Source organism: Podarcis pityusensis (genome assembly GCF_964106645.2).
Source record: "Podarcis pityusensis genome assembly, chromosome: 12".
In the NCBI taxonomy this organism is placed as follows: Eukaryota; Metazoa; Chordata; class Lepidosauria; order Squamata; family Lacertidae; genus Podarcis; species Podarcis pityusensis.
In genome coordinates, this window is record NC_138037.1 from 49,992,068 (window position 1) to 50,017,468 (window position 25,401).

Here is a 25,401-nt window from a genome sequence, read left to right on the forward strand (position 1 = left end):
TGTAGTCCTAAACATCTGGAGGGCCAGAGTTTGCCTATGCCTGATTTTCATTATTTGAAATTTGGATACAGATGGGCTAGAAAGCTAAATTAAAACTATGTACTTTCAGTTGCCATGAATCAACGTGTACTGGTATTCAGTAAAACTTCATTGTAATGTTTGTGTACTGGGGAAAGTCAATGAACGCTATTCAGAGCTTGTTTATTTAAAATAACACATAGGGCCAGTTTTGCTGTAGGATTTGCTGTATGCTCATATCATTAACAACGATAAACAGATATTGGCAACACTAAAGTAGCTTTCAGAGAAACCTTCCTGTTACTGAATTAACATACAGCTATTTTGGGGGGAAGCAACATTTTGTACCTTACCATCAAATCATTTCCATGGTGGTGTCAGGAGTAGGATTCCTTGTACATGTCTCATGAACCTAGTAGACACAAGGTTTTTAATGACTAGTTCTTGGGCAAAGTTCTTGAGTGCGTGGTCATAGGTCAGCTCCAGTCTTTCTTGGATGAAACTGATTTTCTAGATCCATTTCATGCTTTAGGCTTGGCTTTGACATGGAAACTACCTATATGGTGGCCTTGAGAGAGACAGGAGATGTGTGTCCCTATTAACTTTCCTTGTTCTCCCAATGGCTTCCAATACCATTGACCATTGTATTCTTCTGGAGTAGCTGTCCAAGTTGGGCGCTGACAGTACAGCTTAGCCATAGTTCCAGTCCAACTTGGATGATCGTCTTCAGAGGAACTGTGCCTAAGGAGTGTTATTCGGCCCTCAAGAGCCTTCAGTAAGGGGTGCCCCAGTGTTTTATTTTATCTCCCATGGAGTGGAGTTGTTGTTGTTGTTGTTAACAAATGTCAGCATTGTTTTTATTCCAACCAAACATATCAGCTTTGCCTCCAATAGCTTCGACAACCATTTCTCCATACTGAACAACAATAAATCTTTCCATCTTTGTCCACAGAATAGTCTCTCTGTCATGATCATATTTCGAGACACTATTCCATAGTTCTTTTCTTGTTATGCATTCATTAATTTGCCCTAGTTCCGTATCTTCTGATCCCATTTCCTGTTGTATTTGCCGTGGCTTTCCATCTTGATTTTGTGGGGGAAATCCCTACCATTTACGCTTCTTCCATTCTTTTTTCCTGAGAAAAGCGCCAGAGGTTTGATAACTTTCCCCTCTAAATTCACTCCAGATTGTACACAGAGTCCTTTCTCTCTCAACTCGATCTCTGCCAGCTCAGGATGCCACATCATCGCTCCATCAATGGCTTCATTCCACTCCTCCCACATCACAAGCCAATTTCTCTAATACTCCACCCTATCCAATTTACTTCCACACCTCCTCTCACCAACCTGCTTCTAACTGTGTCCCTCTCACTATGTTGCTCTCCAACAGTCTCTCCCGGACAGTTAACTGTCCAACTGGTAGGAACCTCCAGGCTATCAGATTTAAATTTGCCTGATCCAAGCCCCGCCTATTAAATCTCAAAGCAGTCCTGCTCTCTCTTTCTCTTCCAGAACCTGCCACATAAACAGGCCTGTAACTGTTGTATCTATACAGGTAGATCTCATCTTATGCTAGCATTTGGTTCCTGGCTATAGGCATAATTGTGGAAAGCTTGGACGACACTTGGAAAGGTCCCACGTGACACCCCCCCCCCACACCTGTCCAAAGCTAGTGCTTAGCGGGCTTTGCCCCCCCCCCCCCATGCAAGGTGGAGAGCTTTTAAAGGCCCTTGCTTTGCTTGCCAGGCTCTGGGAACATCGCACAAGGGTTTCTCACAAGATCTCAGACAGTCCTTCTTGTGGGTTTTCCCTGCTTTCTCGCCCCTTTTTAAATTTTCCTGCAATCCACATAAAGCTGTGATCACGTGTGTAAAACCGGCGTAAAATGAAATCTACCTGGGCTTTTTTCTTTGCAGTTGGAACTTGCTGGAACTCAGTTCCAGCACCTCTCAGGTGGGCGCCACTGGCATTAGAGAACAAGGGAGGTGTTCACGGTGAGTTCTGGCACCTTTTTCTAGAAAAATAGCACTGAAGTTACTAATGTCCCTCTATCCCACTGATTTCTTCTTTTCTGCAGTTCCACAAAGAAGCTAATGGTGCAACACAGAATGGTTGTACATGAAACTCTTTGTAGCCAGATTATTATTATTTTTAAAAGGTACCACATGGGAGTATTTATGGCATCTACTGCTCCACTGCTGAGGTCTACTCTAATGCTGACAAAGAGAATGGATTTCTAGCTCTGTGTAGCAAATTTGCCTTCAGACAAATAAGGTTATTCTAGGGTTATTGTGAACCCACCCAGCTTCACTGAAAATGGAACTTTTCCCTGTGCAATATTCAAATACAGGGGTGGGGATGCACGCATGAGTTGGCAGCCTCACAAGTTTGTCTACAGCTGCTACAATAACCGAGGAACCTGATTAGGGCTTGCAATCCTACTCCCCACTTATCTAGGAGTAAACCACACTGAATTAAATAGGATTTACTTCTGAGTAGAAAGGGTTAGGTTCACACTGTTATGTCTCTAGTTTAGCTTGGAAAGACCATGCAGGCAATATTCTAGCCAGTTGCTCGGTTCATTAAAAGTGATTCTGTCCTTCAGGATTCTAGACACACAGTGAGAATCAAAGGCAGCAATGATGCTCAGTTTTCCTTCCATTGTATATCCAGGAAAGAGGGAGGAAAAAAAGACTTCTGTAGTTGCTTCCTTTGTCAATTACAGCAGTTGTCTAGAGTTGTCTACCTGGTGGGGAAGGTGCATGTGCATTCTTACCTGATTTAAGCGACTGCTTTTCTGGAACATGGTATGTCCATCTCTGTTATTGGAAAATAAACTCTGCATAGTAAGGAATAATAGAAATGGCTTTAGGCTTCTTAAAAGTGCAGTGGGTCATTCCCCATGTCCTCACTTTACGCAGCCTGGCTCTAATAGATAGATAGATAGATAGATAAATAGATAGATAGAGATATAAAGATATATAGATATACAGTGGTACCTCGGGTTACATACGCTTCAGGTTACATACGCTTCAGGTTACAGACTCTGCTAACCCAGAAATAGTGCTTCAGGTTAAGAACTTTGTTTCAGGATGAGAACAGAAATTGTGCTCCGGCGGTGCGGCGGCAGCAGGAGGTCCCATTAGCTAAAGTGGTGCTTCAGGTTAAGAACAGTTTCAGGTTAAGAACGGACCTCCAGAACGAATTAAGTTCTTAACCCAAGGTACCACTGTATAGATAAATATATAAAAACCCACAGCATTATTACTATGGGGTGGTTGGAAATCATTCTGTTGAAAGCCACCACAATTTATGTTGCCATTTTGGATAAATTCAAACCAGAAGACTAGAAACTCTTACGAAAATATTTTATTGTCGTAGTGTTGATCTGCTATTATTATGCAAAGACTCACCTTATAAAAGCCAGAAAAGCCAACAGCTGTTACAGTAATTTAAAAAAACAACAGTGCAAAAGATAGACAGTTTCCATGATTATGGACAATACAAATTCCTGCAGCAATGATGATTAGGCACTTTGATATTATCCAGACAGAAAAAGAGGTTGTTTCCATACCAGACCAGCCCTTTAGCACTGCTAAGGCACTGCAAAAATGGAGCTATCCTTACTGTCCAGCAAGGAGCTAAGCAAATGTATAGGCTGGCAAGAAAGGGAATGTCCCCCTCTCTCGGAAATCCTGGTATGAATTGGAAAAAGCATCTTCCAAGAATTTGCAGTTATCATAACAACCACTCCAGTTTCCCTATGAATCCACCTGGGTAGTTACACAAACAACAATATGTTGGCCATGCAATGCTTGTCTGCTAAGGGCCATGGTTCACATGATGACTTCAGCAGATTATGCTATGCCAAGTCCTCTAAGGTCTAAAAAGAAAAGAAAAAAATGTATTGTCTAAATGGTAAATAAGGCACACAATCAGCTTCAGAACAAGATCCAAGAACTGGAACCTATACTGGAGTTGGTTTCATGTGTACTTTTTTTTTTGTTTTTTGGAGATTTGAACTTGAAAGGCCACAGAGGAGCACTGCTGTGTGGAACAGTAACTAATACCTCAGTTGCAGCACTTGACAGATAGATAGATAACATACGGAGCGACTTATTCTGGAAACAGGGAAACAGGTGTCTAGACTAGGGTATTCTTTCACAGTCAGGCAATAAGGCAGTCTGGAACCACCTAAAATAAACCCCAATTTACACACGACTGTATCCAATATGCTTACTGGATGCACAGCCGCATATACTACTCACTTAAACACTAATGAATACTAAACTTTCAAAACAAAGTTCAAAACTTCAAATTGGCACAGCATTGTACTCTGAAACTAGATGAGGGGCCATTAATCTTTTTGGATCAGTGTGGTGTGGGCGCCAGTCAAAAAAATGGCTCCCACTCAACATGGCCACTGTGGGAGGCACGACATAATACAACATGAGGCAGTGCAGTCATGGCAAAGTTTCCCCCATAATTCTACTTCCATATTGGAAAATGTGTCGCCTGGCTTTATTTATTTACTAAATTTATATACCTGAGGATCGCAGGGCGGTTTACAATGTAAAAACACAAAAATGCGTACCATTGTAACATACAAAAACAACAACCCCCTCACAGTTCAAAAGGCCGTAGATTTAATTAGCCAAAGGCCTGGGAGAAGAGAAATGCTTTTGCCAGCACCTAGAGATATGTAACAAAGGTGCCAGGTGAGCCTCCCTGGGGAGGGCATTCCACAAGCAGGGAGCCACCACAGAAAAGGCCCGTCCTCGTGTTGCTGTCCTCCAGACGTCTTGAGGACGAGGAACACAAAGAAGGACCTCAGATGATGATCGCAAATGATGGGTTGGCTCATATGATGAATTTCTGCCTCCCATACAGCTGATGAAGGCGCAAGAACTCTGTTTTCACCCAATGCCAACCCTAAACCAAATCAACACGAGATAATATCACCAAGGCAACTATCCGTAAACAAACAATAAACATCCATAAAAATGGCGAAAGTAGTTTCTTTCACAAATCAGTTTTCTCTTAAACAATAGCAAACACAGTAGATGGACTCTTTATTACTGTGTTTGCAATTGTTCATAATAAAATCGGTTTCGGAAAGAGAAGAAATGAGCACTGAAGCACTGACATATTACAAGTGAACTCTTTATTTACAGCGATTGCTATTGTTTCAGATAAAACTGATTTGGGAAATAAACTACTTTCGCCATTTTTATGGACCTTTATTGTTTGTTTACAGATGCCTTGGTGATATTATATTGCGTCGATTGCCGTAGTCATTGTATCACCACCCTGTTCATTGCTTTATTGTTAAACCCTAAACCCATTAAATATTGAGCTACTTTTGCATAGGCATGGATACCACTGTAGTGTAAGTTAACTATACAGTGAATCCCTAAGGACTGCCTGCTCTTTAGCTCCTTCAGAGCAAGTGACACGAAAAGTCTTCACATTCACATTTTGGGGTGAGGGGGATCCTTTAACATCCACCCACATTTATTCAGTGGTGATATTTGCAGAAAATAACTTCTAGGGACCGGTCTCAGACAAATCCACCACAGGAATGATGCATCCTAGTTGCTCAGGAAAACAGGAGGGGAAATGGCAGAGATGCTAAGCACGAGAAAATAAAGACATAAGTAGGAAAAGTACATCAAAGCAGAGGAGGAAACAGCAGCTCTTTAGGACTCCGGAGATTCCTATAACCTGGTATCCAAACAACTCATTATCACAGCTCTGACTTCACTCAGTGGCAGTGAGGCAGGCTCATTTCACAGAAGGGGGACCATCACATTTTGCTTCATGAGTTTTGTTCTAGGAGGGCTACAGACTTATTTTTTTAAAAAAACAAAAGCTTGGAGTCTGGGGTGCCAATGAAAGCTATTCCAAGTGCAATAGTTTCTACGTTCTGCCCGGACACTGAGGTCCAGCGCCGAGGGCCTTCGGGCGGTTCCCTCACTGCGAGAAGCCAAGTTACAGGGAACCAGGCAGAGGGCCTTCTCGGTAGTGGCACCCACCCTGTGGAACGCCCTCCCACCAGATGTCAAAGAGAAAAACAACTACCAGACTTTTAGAAGACATCTGAAGGCAGCCCTGTTTAGGGAAGCTTTTAATGTTTAATAGGTTATTGTATTTTAGTGTTTTATTGGAAGCCGCCCAGAGTGGCTGGGGAAACCCAGCCAGATGGGCAGGGTATAAATAAATTATTATTATTATTATTATTATTATTATTATTATTATTATTATTGGTACCATGTTGGCATTCCCCATTTTATAACTCTTTATAATATTTTCAGTTTTGGAAGTGGGGCCCAAACTTTGTGGCAGGAGTAAAAAAAAGAAGAAGATGCTGAAATTTGGGTGATTAAAACCAGCTTCTGCCCAAATGTTGAAGGCTCAACACCCATAGCCCATCTCCTATGAAATGCCAAATGTTTCTTATGCATATTCTTTCAAATGTGGAAAAATTGGTAAAAATATTAATTGTAACCCTAAACAAAATGGTGGTCAAATGAGTCCTTAAAATGTTTTGTTCACTTGCATGTAGTAAAAGTCGTTCAGCCTTTCACAACTTCCATCAAGTTATGAATCTAAGCATTAGTGGTCTGACTGCAAAGGCAATAGGTAAAATTGCAGCACCCCAAAATTCATAAGGAAAAAAGATCTGATTCTGATATGTGTTCAACAATTTATTAAACAAACTGATCGCCTGATTGTTTGTTGAAACCCTTTGGCATGCATAGGAATGATTTTTTTTGTTGCAGATAAAAAAGGCACTATTTTCACTTTCAAAATAATGAATTAAATTTGACACTTTCCACTGATTTTAAAAACACTGATTTCCACCCCCCACAACCAATAGCATTGGAAATGAAGGATCTGCAGAATAAACTAAGTAAAGAGGCATTCTAATACAATCATCTATGGTTCGGCCATAAATCTTTAGTGAACAGTTTCTCAGTACTGCTTTCATAGTGAAGAGTTGCATTGAGAATGGGTTTGTCTACAAACTCTACAAAACACTTCTGAGCGCCACATGGAGACTTCTCCAACTCCAGAACTGTAATGTTGTTTAGAAAGGATGAAACAAGGATGTTGCTTGGAACAAACAGTGTTAGTTGAGGTCCACGGGTTGGCCAATAGCGTCCTAAGTTAAAGCCATTGATCCAGATTTGTCCCTGCAAAGAAACAAACCATTAGAAGAAACTGACTCCGGAAATCTGGCAAACCTGACATCCTTAACTGAGAATTCAGTGCTGTCTTTAAAAATTCATTTTGCACTGCACTGACACAAGTGTGGCATTAAAAGGGCTCTGCTATAATGAATGCTTGCAAAATAGCTTTGTCCCTTCCATCTTTAGGCATCAGTATTCAAGCCTGCAGCATAACCGCCTCAGGCCAAAAATTAGGTAAAATGTGAAGTGGGGAGGAAATATGGAGTCATGCATGGCATGGTCTAAAAATGTATCCCACTGATGAACTTATGCTACACATCTACCTCTGCAAAATGCACTCACTTTTATTTTCCAAAACCACTCTGCCCAAACATTTAATTTGTACATTTTAAGAGCCGAGTTGTTAGGTGTGTAGCTCTGGGCTGAGATAATTATCAGTTACTTTCCACAAGGTATGAATGGGTTTCAGCCTCAGAAACATCCTTATCAAAAGCATCTCTGGCTGTGGTTTGCTTTGCCAAGGCTTAAAATGAACCACTCTCTCTTCTGCAGGAAGAGGTTTACTGAGGAAAATATTTAGCAGTGCCAGTTTTTTATTTCTGTATTCAAGGCTAAAGTATGCTGCATTCTGTGCTAGGCATTCGGCACACAACGCTACCGAAAAAGCAAAAATAAAAACCACAGATACACGAATCATAAGAATAGCCAGTCTGTCTGTAAAAGAAAAACAACACAGCCATTTAAAAGCCAATCTACCTACAGGAGAAAAATTCTTTAAAGCTCAAGTTTTTTACCGGATGGGCAGTACAGTGGTACCTCGCAAGACGAATGCCTCGCCAGACGAAAAACTCACAAGACGAAAGAGTTTTTCGTTTTTCGAGTTGCTTCGCAAGACGAATTTCCCTATGGGCTTGCTTAGCAAGACGAAAAACGAAAAAAAACGAAAACGTCTTGCACGTTTGTTTCCTTTTTCTTAAAACCATTAATACCCAGGGTGACTTCGAGGAGCAACTCATAGCACGTGGTGTGGTAGCCTTTTTTGAGGTTTTTGAAGACTTTGGTGATTTTGAAGACTTTGGGAAACTGTGCTTCGCAAGACGAAAAAACTCGCAAGCTGAAAAAACTCGCAGAACGAATTAATTTTGTCTTGCTAGGCACCACTGTAATGGAAGCTGCCATCCCTTGTCAGGACTGCACTTTATAGCGTTGGTACAGCATTCTACACGGCGGACCCAAAATTTTGCGGCCCTCACCTCTGTACGGAAAAGCGGCAGCCCAGGAGCTCTCCCACAAATCTAAGGGGCCCTGGGAGGTACATTTAGGAGGAGGACATCTCTAATAAGAATTTGTTCTCATTTATAGGAATTAATAAGTTAAGCCCTGTGAACCTTTTGTAAATTGTTGGTTTCAAATAATTACACTGACAGGGATCAATTGTGGGAAAGAGATTACAGGGAACCAAGGATCTTCTTAGTAGAAACTTCCTCCCATTAGATGTCAAGGAAATAAACAACTATCTGAGTTTTAGAAGACATCTGAAAGCAGCCCTGTACAGGGAAGATTTTAATGTTTGATGTCTTATGGTGCTTTAATTTGTTGGAAGCTGCCCAGAGTGGCTGGGGCAACCCAGCCAGAGGTCCAGCATATGAATAAAGTTGTTGTTGTTGTTGTTAAAAAAACAAGCTTTCCCAACTGGAGGGAAAGGCCTCTTGCCTTAGATGTTCATTTTGTGTTGCTTTTATATCTAGCTGCAGGGAGTGGGGGGTGAAGGTTGGCACTGCTTTTAATAATGACAATGCCTAAAATTAGGGTGCAGGGAGTGTGGAATTACAGTAGTACCTTGGGTTACAGACGCTTCAGGTTACAGACTCCGCCAACCCAGAAATAGTACCTCGGGTTAAGAACTTTGCTTCAGGATGAGAACAGAAATCACGCGGCGACAGCGGGAGGCCCCATTAGTTAAAGTGGTACCTCAGGTTAAGAACAGTTTCAGGTTAAGAACAGACCTCCGGAATGAATTAAGTTCTTAACCCAAGGTACCACTGTACAATACAGTGGTACCTTGGTTCTCAAACTTAATTTGTTCCGGGAGTCAGTTCAACTCCTGAGACGTTCGAAAACCAAGGCGTGGGTTCCGATTGGCTGCAGGAGCTTCCTGTACTCAAGCAGAAGCCGCGTCGGACGTTCAGCTTCTGAAAAGCATTTGAAAACTGGAACACCTACTTCCAGGTTTTCAGCATTTGGGATCTGATTTGTTCGTCAACTAAGCCGTTCTCAGACCAAGGTATGATTGTAACTTTAAACAATCCCCTTTGCCCAATTTTAGGCATCATTAGCTGCTGTGGCCAAGTGCAACCGTGGCACAGGCACTTCCGCAGCTATCCCACCCTGAATGTCTGGCTTTGTGGACCCCCTTGGCAAGGGGGGAGGAGGCGGGGAGTTTCACTTCAAGGCAGATAGGCAGAAGGGCCAGAGAAAGCCAGCAAGGCAATTGGAGAGCCAGGAGGGATGCCCCTTTGCCACACCTGAAGCAGTCACTCCAGTTTGCCCAATGGAAGGTCTGGCCCTGATCAACTCTGTCAACAAACTCTGACTCAAAGCCTCTCACTGTATCTTTTAAGAACTTTTCGTTAAGTAACAGGGCCTTGAAGTTAGCAACCATATCTACTGAACTTTTCGTGAAAGAAAGGGAGGGAAAAGTACCTTTGTCCACCCAGGAAATGCAATATATGTATCCTGAGGTAAGTCAGGGATTCCACTAGGAATAGAAAAACTGCCAGTATAAAAAGAAGGTTCTTCATTGCTCGATCCGTTTCCACCAGACCTCTCGTTCTTAAGACCCTGGCTCACGGCTGTGTCTATGTCCAGGGGGTATATCTCCCAGTCGGCAAGTGTCTCATTGCCCAGAGTTAAATTCGAAACCAAGCCCTGCAAACAGATTGGTCATAAATACAATCAGAGAGAGGAAAGCAGAAATGAGCCTTTAAAAAGATTCTCGCTGTTGTTAGTGTTGGCTATAAAATAACATTTAAAAAGGAGAAATTACTTCATTCAATAAAAGGTTGTCTTGTTTTAATCGGCCTTACGTTGTGCTGTTTCTGTTTTATTTTTTTGTACTTCATGAGGGGTTTCTAAACTGGGAACTCAAATTATACACTAAAAAGCAGAAACAACCATCCTAGGGAACCTTTAGAACAAACTACAAGTTACTTCAATTTTGCAGTGTGCTTACGAAGTTATTTTGCAGCTAATTATTGCTATTCTTCAGAACTTTACAGGTCTGAATGCTGTCATCAGCTAAAAGCACTACACAACCAGTGAAATTCTATACATGTTTACTGAAAAGCTAGTCCCAGTTATGAATTCCTGGGTTTGCTCCAGGAAATAGATGTAGAATCTAAGAAGTAACACTGTCTATCCAAAGCTGTGTCAGACCAAACACTCTCTTGCTGGACCCAAATGACATGCTAATACATGTTTGTCACATAAGCAGATCTTCCTCTTTTTTGCCATTCAACAAAACACTAGGGCTATATTTCATCAACCTTTCTCAAATTTGTGGCAACCTCATTTCACTTTTCAGAGCAAATTAAACCAGAAGTCAGTATCACAAACTTGGAAGCTGCTTTATTTGAATAGCAAATACAGGTGTCAAGATGAACATTCGAAAGTGACCTGCTCAAAGATCTAAAAAGAGAAGAACCAAGTTCTAAAGCTCTCAGCTCTGCACCTGAGAACTTCCTTTCTGAAGCTCCATTTTTAGAGATGTTTTGCAAGATAAAATTTATCTAGGATTTGATCTCACCTTTAAACATGATGATACATAATTCTTCACATGCACAAGTTTCCACATCCTGTATGCAAGTTTTAGACACTAAAGAACTTCTATTTAAACCTCTTTAAAAAACTATAATAGATTGAAAAGGTTTTTCCACTGCAACACATTGTAACATCATAGGGGGCTTTCTCAAATGAAGCACCAAAGGTAACTTCCAGATGCAAAAGAATTCACCTTTGATGGGACGTAGAAGAGGGAATGTATCAGGCACAGGAAACCTGTCCTCTTTTGCATTTGACTGCCCCACTGCCCTTCATTGAACTAAAGACCAGTTCAGATATTTTGATTTTCTGCATCAGACCCCTCTGGCATATGGGTTCTTAAAGAGAAACCACAGTGCGAGACAGGCTTTACACAAGGGACGCAGGTGACGCTGTGGTCTAAACCACCGAGCCTCTTGCGCTTGCCGGTCAGAAGGTTGGCGGTTCGAAACCCCACGATGGGGTGAGCTCCTGTTGCTCTGTCTCAGCTCCTGCCAACCTAGCAGTTCGAAAGCACACCAGTGCAAGTAGTTAAAGAGGTATCGCTGTGGCGGGAAGGTAAACAGTGTTTCCGTGTGCTCTGGTTTCCGTCACGGTGTCCCGTTGCACCAGAAGCGGTTTAGTCACGCTGGCCACATGACCCAGAAAGCTGTCTGTGGACAAACACTGGCTCCCTTGGCCTGAAAGCGAGATGAGCACCGCAACCCCATAGTCGCCTTTGGCTGGACTTGACCGTTCAGGGGTCCTCTACCTTTTTACCTTCCACAAGGGAAGTGGAATCTGTGGTGGCTTCAAATGACCACTGGTAATGCTGGCTGGGGATGTTCGACTGCAACATCACCTGGAGGGCCACAGGTTCCCATCCCTGCTTTACATCAGGGTTTCCCAAACTTGGGTCTCCAGCTGTTTTTGGACTGCAACTCCCATCATTCCTAGCTAGCAGCACCAGTGGTTGGGGAGGATGGGAATTTTGGTCCAATAGCAGCTGGAGACCCAAGTTTGGGAAACCCTGCTCTATAGAATTAAACTGGTGATGTTGTTGTTGTTGTTTAGTCGTTTAGTTGTGTCCGACTCTTCGTGACCCCATGGACCAGAGCATGCCAGGCACTCCTGTCTTCCACTGCCTCCCGCAGTTTGGTCAAACTCATGCTGGTAGCTTCGAGAACACTGTCCCACCATCTCATCCTCTGTCGTCCCCTTCTCCTTGTGCCCTCCACCTTTCCCAACATCAGGGTCTTTTCCAGGGAATCTTCTCTTCTCATGAGGTGGCCAAAGTATTGGTGCCTCAGCTTCAGGATCTGTCCTTCCAGTGAGCACTCAGGGCTGATTTCCTTCAGAATGGATAGGTTTGATCTTCTTGCAGTCCATGAGACTCTCAAGAGTCTCCTCCAGCACCATAATTCAAAAGCATCAATTCTTCGGCGATCAGCCTTCTTTATGGTCCAGCTCTCATTTCCATACATCACTACTGGGAAAACCATAGCTTTAACTATATAGGCCTTTGTTGGCAAGGTGATGTCTCTGCTTTTTAAGATGCTGTCTAGGTTTGTCATTGCTTTTTGGGGGGAAATGCTGCCACAATTACAGATTGGGCTAATGGCCACTGCTGGGAAGTTTTTGCCTCTGCACATGAGTCTGAGAACGTTCTGAACAGTTCCCATTGAGTTCATGAAACAGTGTACCCTGACCTGTTCTTAATGCATAGTTGACCACATCTACGGAATGCGATTGTTGTATTCTTTCATGTTATGATCAATCATTAGTAATTGTTTTAGTCTTGCTATATCAATCACTATTTATAATTTAATTAGGAGGTTTCATGCCTGTCTAGTTCTGTGCTCCCTTTCCCAGCCTTTAATCTATTGGTGATTAATGCCTATATGTAACCTTTGCTTTGTACTTGTGTTAACCAATCAGCAACAAGTTGCTTTGTGTTTGTGTCAACCAATCAGCAACGAGCGCACCTGTGGCAATGTTGTAATATTCAATAAAAGAGTCTCCTCGGGACTTGCTCGAGAGATGCCTCTCACATGACACCTGCTACTCGTCTGTCGTTATTTCAACCCAACAGGCTACATACATGTACAGTCAATCCACACAGAGGTTTTGTGGTTTCATGTTTTGATTATAATGTAACCTGGGTTTTTTATTTTGGTATTTTTCTAACCTGCCCTGGAACCGTTGGATGAAGGGTGGACTATAGGTGTAAGTAATAAACCACAAAACAAACAAAGGCAGCCTTCACACACATTTACAGCTCTCACATGTCTCAATAACCCATAAACTGTTCCTCAGTATGAATGAGCAGCACTTCTTCTGTGCTCCCATTGTTGAGCTGGAAGCAACACACTATGAACCCTGGGCTTAATGTGGCAAGCCAACCAGTATTTGTGGTTCCTTTCTTCCAAATAAGCCATGATTTACCAATCAGACCTTGGCTCAAAGCAGGGATGAACAAAATGAGGACCATTCAGCAGTATGCACCAGCAGGCTACTTGCTCGTGGCAAAGCAGACAATGTCACATATGCGAGAGATCGCGTGCGGAAAATAAGCACGTGTGAGCTGACGCTAAGAGGAATCCTTGAGGCAGCTCGCTCTTAGGCGGTCTTCAAATCAACATGGGTTCATAATGTTCCCTAAAGAGTGCCATTAAGGAGCCCAGAGGTAGAAAATTATTCTGCAGCAAGTCAGTAACAACAGTGGGAAGAGCACAACCTCCCATTTTACAATCATTAGAGTGGAGAAGAAGGGCAAAGGTCCATACTGTGTCTTGTGGCTGATCTCAATACATAGATAAATGTAAAAGGCTACAGGAAGCCTTTTGCACCACCCCAGCAAGTCCACAGAGAAGCCCAAACTACCCAAGCAGCACTCCCACTTTCTAAAGGGAGGCCCCTTTCAAAAGGATCTTTCCTTTCAATACCCCTGAGACCTGTGGGTATAGGACAGTATATAAATTGAACTAATTAATTAATTATAATACATTGCATGTAAAGGTTTTGCTTGCATTAGCACAAAGTCACCTATTCTACCCTCGAAAAGCGATTCATGGGCTATGTTACATTTTGCTGTATATTTAAGGAAGACGGAGATGTACCTTGAAGTCATTGTTGTATCTTCCAAAATTTACTCGGCCCATGTTTTCCACCAGCAAATCCAAATGCGCTCCAGCGCTCCCAGTTATATTTAGCGCTACGATACGGCTTCTTTCAAGAACTCCCTGAGGACTCTGCACAAATAATATCAATACTTAAAATCTAAACCTGAAACAGGGTACGGAACACAAACAACTTTAATGCATTTTACAAAGTCCCTATTTTTAGATTTTTTTTCTCTATTTTTGCAAGGGGATTTAGTAAGAATTCAATTTTCCCCAACTGTGTTAACTCATAATTTGAATCAGCTGAACTTCGTAATTCTCATTCAAAGTGATTCAAGACATTTCAGGGTTTTTTCCTCCCTGATGACAGAACAACCAGTTCCCGTGAAGTTTAAAATTTCCCCACCCTCTGTGGTCAGGAAGTCTAAATGGCTGATTTAAAGCTTGTAAGATTTGTAATGTAGTCAAGTAAGTGTTGAAACAATTCATTATTTTCTTGATGGTATTTTTTCCCCGTGTGCAAAAAAAGTTAAACACGCAGGTGAAATGTAGCGTGAGAGTGAACCCCTTAGATGGAATCACGTCAAAATGAATCACAAGTTAGAGAGTTGCTTCACCCAGCCCTTTTAGATACTATCCCTAGTGTATATCATGTAATTATGTGCTTAAATTCCCCCAATATCTTCTCCCACTCCACTACTGTACATGGTCTTCCAAGGCCCAGTGCAGACATAACTTTTTCAACCATTCTTAGAATATGAGGAGGAGAAGCACTTCCCAGGCTTACACGTGCCTTCCTTTCCCCTCCATCTGAACTCCATTTCCATTTTCAGAGCCAACCATGGTGCCACACTAAATTGGCACTGATGCCAACGTTAATGATGGCTAGGCTCAACGAGCTTGAAAACTCACTTCTAGCCATGACAGCAAACCGCAGATTATCTGCTTTGTGTGCCTTTGATGTGCAAGGCTACAACTTTGTCATCAGCTCAATTTGCAGGTGGCAATAAACCATGGTTTGTACTGAATGTACAGCTTCATGCTGTTCTGTTCTGTTCTTCCCCAAAGGAAGCAAAGCGCGATCCCTGTCTTCTGCTACGTCAAATGCAGGAATTGTGCTTTGTTTCACTCAAACAAATCACAACTGGTAAGCAAAGAACAAACCTTGGCTAACCATTGTGGTTTTTCTGGAGTCTACCAAAACATGGATTCTGGTTTCAGACGCAATTATAAGCCAGTGATTGTGTGCCCCCAACCACCCACATTTCAGGAGGAGAAGCAAAGCAGGCGAGCTGTGACGTGAGAACATTGCCACTGAAGAGGACAGCTTTACCCCATGGCAGTGAAGAAACCACCTCTGATAAAATATCCTTTAAATGCACCCCTCCAAGCTTTGAGGAGCAGGTGCAAAATTTATCTGTTTATGAGGGTATCTGCTTACAACAGAAGTAATAATGTGTGGATAAAATATTTTAAGCTCAATGCTATTGGCTGGTATTTGGGCTGTGTGACTTTAGGCTTTATTTCTTATTCGCTGCCTCGAGTCTTTGGAGAGATGGAGTAAAAACATTTTTGCTGCTCTGAGGTCAATAGTTTGCAGTCAACGCATAGTACGGATTTGCATGGTTATGCAAAGAGCCTGGGAACTGTTCAACAATGCAAGTTTTCAAAATCTAAGTTTATGCTAGCTCAAAATCCTGGTATGTTTTGGGCTCTTCTGGCAACCTTATTCCACATGGGTTTTTATTATGAATTGTGGTAGGCAAGCCAAAGCAGACAGATACAGAGTGAGTCTTTATGCCTCTTCATTTTACTGTGCACATGGTAATGTGGAACAAAATGGGCTGAAGCACGTTGCCCTCACTAGTGTTTAACCATCTGAAACCTAAAAGGTATTTGAATATATTTGACAAGGAGTTCATACATCGCTCAGTGGCTGCATCATCAGATTAATTATTTGTACGCATGAATCAGACTTCACATCTCCAACGCAGGAGACAAAACTCTCAGGTTAACATCACTTGGCATGCAATACTTTTCAATGGAGATGGTTCACAAATTGCAATTTAAGCCACCAGCTGATGAGATATACTCATAAGAGATATACTCATGTACACATGAGAGAGGCAGAGCTCTGCTGTGTGCATGTACAATGTACCTGACCTCTTATCACGAGCATTGCTGCGCCTTACCAGGAGGAAAAGGTGCAAGGTGGCATTGAGGTCTGTGTGGTGAAAATGCCAACAGTGTGTTTGAAACACACTGATCTTGTCCCTCACCTTCCAGACACACTGCAGTGATGCTAGTGACAAGGGGCCAGGTAGGCGCCCCAGCCGACCATGAGACGCAGGTGCCTTCAAATGTTGGCGGGCATTGTGCTCAAAAGAACCTAACTCGTTCTACCTAACTCGTTCTCAAGGGATGGTGTTTTGGTCCTGACCTTGTGATGCACTTTTAAGCAGAAGTCTGGACCTAGAGAGAAGGGCAGGGGGATCGTTCATGCTGCAATACTGCATTTCTGAAGTACCTCTGAAGTGGCATGGTGCTTTGAAGGCCCACTAACCACCTCCAAAGCACAACCTCTACTGCGGGGGGAAACTCACTCCCACCCACACTGCCTCTCTAGCTCCAAGCTGGAGAGGAGAGCTGGGGTGTGTATTTCTCGTGCTGTGCTTCTCAAGGTGCTAACAGCCCCTCAGAAGCAGAGCACAGCTGCGCTGGCAACATTCTGCCACCTCGGCAGCTTCAACTCACAGAGGGAGACTGTTAGAATTCCTGCTCCATGGTTGCATTCATGGGATTGTTGTCTGTCACATGACGGTATGTGTTTTGACTCCACAGAGTGGGAAGTGACGAAGACGGGATGTTTGTGTTATTGTGTTCCATGAAGTGGGACTGTTGTCCTTTGTTCTTTTCTCTTTGCTGTCTGATGCTAGAGAGAGAGGGAGCCATGTTGCAGTGCTTCGTGTGTGTTTATATATAAATAAAGTAGATTAGCCAAAATGCTGAGTTGCTGAGGTCTGGTACACAAAGCTGCAAAGACTCTGCGGATCCCTAAGCGTGCCCGTGTTGGTTGGCATTGGTCACTGTGATGTTTGGGTTGAAGAAAACTTTTGAAGCTCCCGAACAATTGACCAGGAGGGAGAGAACATGCCAGTCAGGCATGTGTCTCTGCCAGGGTCCTACTCGAGTGTAGGCCGAGCTCCTGACAGAGACATAGGCTTGTTCTTTCGGCATATCCTGCTCATCATGATGGGCTGGTGTGGGATACTCAAAGTGGGAAACAAACTCCCGATCATACAAACAAAACAAAACAAAACAAAGCTCAAGCCGAAGAAACAACTACAGCAGTTTCCCAAACTTGGGTCTCCAGCTGTTTTTGGACTACCAATCGCATCATCTCTGGCTAGCAGGACCAGTGATCAAGGATGATGGGAATCGTAGTCCAAAAACAGATGGCGACCCAAGTTTGGGAGACCCTGAGCCACAGTATCTAGCATCGCTGAGGTAAACAAGAAAACTGGAAGTTCTTCGCTTACCCCGTCCACAACGACATAAGCACGATCATGAATTCCATTAAATATTGAATACAGCGGTTCTTCAGTACAGTTTCTTGGTAGCTTAGTTCTGTATAATACATACCCAACGTACTTGAAGAAGAAAGTGGGGAGAAAGCCGTGAGAAGAAAGTGTTACTTCTGAAAGGTCAGAATCAGATTATAAATACCTCTAACTTAAACATCTCTATGTATTTCATGCAAGGGCTTCAAGAATTCAAGCTTAAAAATCAAAAAACGATACATTAGCTACTGAAAGTTCAATTATTTTGGTTAAGATGAGGTGAGTCATACTCGCTTTCGAAGTTTTTATTAGTGCTGACCTAGCTGTTAAAAGGTCTTAATTTCAAAGATTCATCCAGTGAAATGAAAAGATGACACCTACAGAGAAAAGACTCCATGGCCCAACATGGATGATCAACTTCAGGTTCAATGAGCCTCTTTGCTCCTGCTTCACTGCTCCCTTCATGCAAGCAAGGAAACAAGCCAGTTAACCATAGCTTCTTGCTATACCTGATCAGGGAATTATGGAATTATGGTTAATGGCTTCCAAACCAGCCACGGTTCAAACAGGCTTCCAAATCTGGTTTGTTTGGAAGCCATTAACCATAGTTTCCAGTTCACATATATGTCGGAAGCCATGGTTAACTGTGTCTTCCAGGTTTATTTCCCCCTCCCACCACACAAGCGGGCAAAGGGGCTCCTTGACACTCAGGCATTTCTTGGCTTAATAAACCAGGTTTTCATGATTCAGCTGCAACCTATCTTCCTATGCCCCAAACCTCCTGCTGACTAATATTTCTATACATCAAGTTGCCAAACACTTTCTTAGGGACCATCCTGTTTATTGACCATTCGTTCTTATTTGCTTGCAGGGGGGTTACATCTCTTCCCATTAGTCGTTTGTGCATTCCACACTTTTCAGTGCATTGCTGTGTCACTTTCCAAATCGCAAAAGATCAGATTCCTTTTTAAAGGTGGACTAGCACTAGGGTGATAGAGCCCTTTAACCCACGTTAACTGTGCAAGTCTAAAGCTCCAGTATATGTTTGAATCTCCTCTGCAAAATAGTGACAGTCTGAGGTACCCTCATCCATCCACTAAACAATCGTCCTCCATGACACATCCTCTTGTTCGCTTCACTAAAGTTCTTCTGACAGATGCTGAGCTATGTTAAATAATAATAATAATTGTTGTTGTTGTTGTTTTGTTTTGTTTATACCCCGCCCATCTGACTGGGTTTTCCTAGCCACTCTGAGCACTCCCAACAGAGGACTAAAATAAATAATAAGACTTCAGACACTAAAAATTTCCCTAAACAGGGGTGCCTTCAGATGTCTTCTAAAAGTCAGATAGATTTGTCGTTTTGCCTCTCTTTCAACTATACATTTAACTGATGAGATATTTCTATACTGATCTGCCAGTTCCTCGTATCTGTTCTTCCCTCTCTCTGGTGCAATTATTCTCTGCATCCTCATTTCTATTCATCTAGCTGCTCGGACCTCACACTTGTGCCCCAGGCACCCGCCTTAATCGCCAAAGCCTTCTGAAACAATTCACAGTTTTCTCCCCAGCTAGAACTGCTCAGTTCAGTCCGCCTGAAAGTTTGGAGGTTCTACTTCATGGTTCAAACTATGGAAAGCAGAGCGTATACAAATGGAATGGTTCTTCTCAAGATGCTCACAAACATCACTGAACGAGCTACAGCAGGACACTGGGCAAAATCCACAACTGACATAAGAGAGTTCATTTGACCGGGGAGGGCGGGGGGTAGTGACAATTACACACAATGTGCAAAATGCTAACTCAAAACTCTTTCATGACCAACTTTTACCTGCTTCACTTGAACAAATGTCAAAGGGTAGGTGCTTTTAATTGGTCCCGATGGTGAAAGATCCTTCAGAAGATCCCTTATGGTCCCCACCTATAATAATAATAATAAATTTTTATTTATATCCTGCCTTCCCCAGCCAAAGCTGGGCTCAGAGAGGCAATACAGGAAAATACATAACATTGTGGGGTTGGTTTTTATTTTTAAAAAATTGTCAAAAATAGAACTATTAACACTACCATCTATTAACACTGTGTGGGAGAGGTGAAAGAAGAGAAAGTTAAGCCATTTGCTTATTGCTGCTGTCCTCATTTTGTTCTCACGCAGATTCAACACAACTGTCTATCACCAGCCAGTTCCATCCCACATTAATATAGCAACTATGCATATGGTGAGAAAGTCTACTTATCATAAAAGCACCCCAAATTTTACGATCAACTTTATAGCCACCCTCATAGCATAGGTGTACTTTCTTATGGTTCTACAATCTTGATGACATGCTTCCTTCCAAGAACTGGGTTTCCCAGAAACTGCTACACCTAATGGAACATTCAGCAGTATTCCTCAACTATACGTTGCAAATTTCACCATAAGGAACAGCTTAAATGAATTTCCTCAGCTTCAGTCACAAAGCTACAAATGCCCATTTCCGAGCTCAAAATCAAACCCCCAACTTAGAGGTGTGCTTTCCCCCCCACCTCTATCACATTTACAAAATTGCTGAGGAAGTTTTTAATGTTTGATGTTTTTCTGTGTTTGGTGTTTTAATTTGTTGGAAGCCACCCAGTCAGATGGGTGACATACAAATACTAATTTATTATTATTATATTATAAATGGGTATTTTAGCCTTTTGCAAAAATTGTCCTTAATAAACACAAGGCAGAAGCGCCCACCCTAGGCATATTAATCTACTATACAATATACAATATCCACCTACCTTTTTCAGCGGAACTTCTCCATAGGCAAACTTGGGGGTCGAGGGAGGAATAGGGCCCTGTGGTATTGTCTTGTACTAAAACAAGAACAAGCAATTAAAATTAAAAAAGCAAGCTTTGTGATTTAAAGAACCAACTGCCTCATTTCACAGGCACATGCATCATGTCATTGAATAGACACTGCTCTGAAGCCACTGAACAAATGCTCCAGCGGCTTGTTTGGTTTGTGGTGTTGGCGATTTCTCCACAGTTTCTGCTTCTAGCACAGTTAAATGGTTGGGGCGGAATCCTTTGGGAAGTCTGCCCACCTTCCCTGGGGGGCGGTGTTGCGGCTGGGCATCTGGGTCCTCACAGTGTTCTGGCTAGGGGGCGGAGGGGCGATGCCCCCCTTGCGCCGACCACCAGCTGCGTCATGCCCCCCACTGGCCAATCTGTACAGGCAGGGGGCGTGGCTGCGGGAGATATAAACTGCGGCGCAGCTGAGGGGCTTCCCTCTTTCGCTTCCTCGCTGGACCTTTTTGCCTGTTTCCTTTGCGGTTTTCCTCTGCTTCCCTTGGTTTCTAATTTTCTTTAGGACTCAGAAGGATCTGCTTTTGTTCGCTGCGGCCGATCTGCCCTGCTCAGCGTCATGGGAAAAGTCAAATAGCTGGGAAGTGGCGTTCCCTCAGCTGAGAAGCGGTGGTCACCCACATGCAGTTTTTCAGAAGCACAACTGGCTTCTGTCCTGCACAACTGTGGCGTTCGTACGGAGCCCCCGGTCGTCTCACGGACTATTGACCCGTACACCACTAATCCGCTGCCACCAACCAGGTCCTCTCTGGTAAATCACTTAGTCTCAGTCAGGTTCTTAACAAATAAGAGTGCAGTTTATTGCAAACACAAATAAACTTTAACTGCATTCAAAACGTTGTTACTCTTTACCCTCTTGGTCTTGTTTTATTCTGTCTCTAACTCTTCTACCTCCCCTCACACAAGAACCAACTGCATTAGCTGTCTCTTTATTTCCAACTGTCTGCCAACTGCTTTCCCAACTGCCTTTTCCCAACCGACCAACCAACCAAACTCCAACCAACTACCCACTCAAAACCTCAGGCTAAGTCCTTTTATAAACAGGTATGCTCCGCCTCTGGCTTTCCTATTAGTCTACCTATTAACCCTTTTTCTCCCCCTGTACAGACATTTTCAAAACAATGGGCAGATGCCACAAACTCCACTGAAAGAAATGGGAGCACTGCAAAAGAACTCTCCAGTAGACTGCATTTATTGTCTGTATGAGCCTCAGGCAGTGACACTTGCTCTAGGTGGCATTAAAAACTACGTGGATTAGATAACATACAGCTTCTCAGTACGGTCCTCTTGCACACTAAGCCACAAAGGAGTAGGTAAAGTTATGGACTGTGGGCTGTATTGAGTTTGGGTACTCAACCCAGTCCACACAAAATCCCAAACAGAAGGGGGATGTTGGCCATTAGACTATGTTCCATCTATACATCTCCCTGATCTTATGGGCTGGTTGTTAAGACACCACCTGTGGGAATGAATACCAAGCAAGATGGTTGTCCTTGAAAACCCAACCCCAAAACTATAAAACCGACAACAGATGAAAAGCATTGTGAAGAGATACATGGACTGTACACTAATGAAGATCTGGGCAGCTAAGAATCAAACGGAAAACAATTACAGAGGGGGAATTATTAGGTGTTTATATGCACAGATGGAGGGAAAGGAAAGTTTTATTTCAGAAATAATAATTAATGAACTACTGTGAATTAAAAAATGGAGGAGTGATCCTCACTCGATAATATTGGAAATGTTAACTAAGGTACGAGCAGGAATTAACAAACAGACAGCTGATGGATAAGGACAAAAGAAAAAAAAGGAATGTGAAGTAAAGATAACTATGAAATATAAGCAGCAATAAGGGTTAATTATGGGCACATCCAAGAAGGGGTGAGGAGTTGTTTTTTGAAAAAGTTGCATTAAATTTGCTCAATTTGTTATGGATTTGTGGAAAATTTGGAAAACCAATAAAAATTAATTGGTAAAATTAGACTATGTTCCAAGGGCTCTACTTTGCTTAACTCTCAGATGCGTAATCAAATCTGGGAATTCCTGCTCCACTGAATCTGGATGCCACAGAGTTCAAAAACATCAAGCAGCAGCCATCATTTTCAGTCCTTGTGACACAATGGAAGCCAAGGCTAATGCAGGAATAGATACTTTAGGTGATGCTTTAGGAGAAACTCACCATGGCAATGACTTCCCTAATAGCAAAGTACTTCTCCGTGAGATCTCCGGCTTCACTCAGCGGGGCGTCGTAATCATAGCTAGTAGGCTGTGCTGCATAAGGCATGTTGGCTCCTGGAGGGAGGAAAATGAACACGGGGGAGGTATAATAATAATGTTATTATTATCTATATGCTGCCCATCTGATTGGGTTGCCCCAGCCACTCTGGGCGGCTCCCAACAATACATTTGCTCTTCTCAAAACTATCCCAAAGCAGGCTTGTTTTTCTCAAGCCCAAACATCTGTATTGCCTAATAAAACAGATGTGCAAATTTAGGGACATCAGCTGCATTCCTGCATTTCAAAGGTAGCGCATATGCACCGCTGTCTTGTCTTCCAACAGTGGACGGTGCTGGCTTTTCCAGTATGGAAAGGCTAAACTATGACCCAAGTATTCAGAGGCTGAATGTAAATCTGAAGGACCTCTTTCTCCCAAGCCACTATCATAAATTAAGCTGGCAATAAATACAGCCGTCTAACTTGTCTGGCTATTCCTCTGTTTTATCTGACCCATACTGTATTACTGAAAGTAGGCCATGAGGCTATGATGACCCACTATATGGTAAGACCTCCTTCTACCACTTTAGCACATAATGTTTCCTTGCTCCCTCTGTTTCAAGGAAGGAAGAAAAGTAGGTCCCGTTTTGCCTTCCTCGAATCCTTTTTCCTTTATTTCAAAGATTAAAAAATAATCCAGTACTTGATATAACCCAAAACAGCTTAATAAAATAAAAACCAGCTATTGTTATTATAAAAAAATAAGTACTCGCACACACACTTCTTACCATTCCAATAACCAAAATTAGTTCCTCCTATAAACATATACCTGAAAAGAGAGGCAAATAGGCAGTCAAAGATGCTGTACTAAAAACCCAAGCTCTCATTTAAATAGATGTTGATGAACTTACATGTTAACATTCGCTCCATGTGCCAGAATTTCACTAAGAGTCTTAGCTACAAGTGATGATGATATAACGGAATGATGGTGGCCCCAATGATCCAACCAGCCAGTGTAGAACTCAGAATTGACCTGAAAGAAGAAATAAAACAATGGAAGAAGTTTTGCATTTAAGGGAAATTATGTAGCTCATGCAATAAAAAGCAGCTAACAAAATCTATCCGGCTCTTACTTAATTTTTTAAAAATTACATTGCATTGTAGAATGAAAAAAAAAGAATTTAAAAAAATTAAAAAGACATCTAAGCAGCAGTGTGTCAGTGATAAAAGCTATTTTTTTTTACCATGTTCAAGCTACTCAACAGAAAGAGAAGCTTTTGTACATGTTTTCACATCAACATCTTTGAGCGAACCCAACCCATGGTACATAAAATAGATTTGCCAATGTAGGTATAAAGTTCATGTTAGAATCATAGAATTGTAGAGATGGAAGGGACCCCACGGGTCATCTAGTCCAACCCCTGCAATTCATAAATCCCAACAAAAGCATCCATGACAAATGACCATCAATCTCTGCTTTAAAGCCTCCAAGGAAGGAGAGTTCACAACCTCTGGAGGGAGTCTGTTCCACGGTCACGCAGCTCTTACTGTCAGAAAGTTCTTCCTGATGTCAGAATCTCCTTTCTTGGAACTTGAAACCATTGGTTCGAATCCTACCCTCCAGAGCAGGAGAAAACAAACCTGCTCCATCTTCCATGTGACAGTCCTTCAGATATTTGAAGGTGGCTATCATCTTCTCTTGGTTTCCTCTTTTCCAGGCTAAACATACCCAGATCCTTCAACCATTCCTCATAAGGCTTGGTTTCCAGACCCCTGATCATCTTGGTCGCCCTCCTCTGCACACATTCCGGCTTGTCAATATCCTTCTTAAATTGCGGTGCCCAGAACTGGACACAGTATTCCAGGTGTGGTCTGACCAAGGCAGAATAGAGTGTACTATTCCCTTGATCTGGACACTAGACTTCTGTTGATGCAGCCGAGAATAGCATTAGCTTCTTTTGCTGCTGCATCACACTGTTGACTCATGTTAAGCTTGTGGTCTACTAAGACCCCTAGATCCTTTTCATGTGTACGGCTAGCACAAGCGCAAAATGCTTTTAGATAGGGTGATACTAAAGATTATTAAGCTTCCTTCACATTTCTTCCACAACTGCTGTGCCTTTTCTTACATTGTTGGCTGCCATGCACACTGAGGTGCCCACCGCCGGCACAATGTGCCATGTTACCACTAGTGGTAATGAGCAAAGAAAACTTGCTAATATCTGACCAATGACCATATGAAGAGGATGTGTTTGTGCTTGAGGCATAGCCTGTGGTTTGGCTCATATTTATCACCACCATTTATCAGTCGTTTCCTGCCTTTCTTACAAGACCAAAGGGGAAAGGAAGGGGTAGTGAGATGTACGCAGATCAGGATCAACTGGTCTGTGACAGGATGATTGACATGGGTTTCTAGTTCCCAATGGTTTAAAATAGCAATAGCAAAATAGTGCTCTGCCCCCTCTATATCAAGCTGTTAGACTCTCTGACCTGTATTTCTTCAGATGTATATTTCTACTAGCAAATGCAGGCAACACTAACTTTCTTTCTTTCTTTCTTTCTGTATGTATGTATGTATGTATGTATTATATACAGTACTGCCCTATACCCGGAGGTCTCAGGGCGGTTCACAGAAAAGATCAGCATAAAACCCACACTATATA

General features: G+C 42.5%; 1 protein-coding gene across 2 annotated transcripts in view; it reads right to left on the reverse strand.

Moving 5' to 3' along the window:
* Positions 1-6,712: 6,712 nt before the first annotated feature.
* Positions 6,713-25,401, reverse strand: part of GLB1 (galactosidase beta 1) — a 39,311-nt gene continuing 20,622 nt past the window's right edge. For both annotated transcript variants that reach the window (XM_080975874.1, XM_080975875.1), the window contains exons 8-16: positions 23,650-23,771; positions 23,527-23,567; positions 22,703-22,815; positions 20,457-20,531; positions 19,522-19,611; positions 17,671-17,781; positions 14,129-14,260; positions 9,915-10,139; positions 6,713-7,214 (exon numbers count right to left, since the gene is read on the reverse strand). In XM_080975874.1, the coding sequence (XP_080832000.1) occupies positions 6,954-7,214; positions 9,915-10,139; positions 14,129-14,260; positions 17,671-17,781; positions 19,522-19,611; positions 20,457-20,531; positions 22,703-22,815; positions 23,527-23,567; positions 23,650-23,771 (1,170 nt within the window). In that variant the 3' untranslated portion in view covers positions 6,713-6,953. The remainder of the gene's footprint in view (positions 7,215-9,914; positions 10,140-14,128; positions 14,261-17,670; positions 17,782-19,521; positions 19,612-20,456; positions 20,532-22,702; positions 22,816-23,526; positions 23,568-23,649; positions 23,772-25,401) is intronic.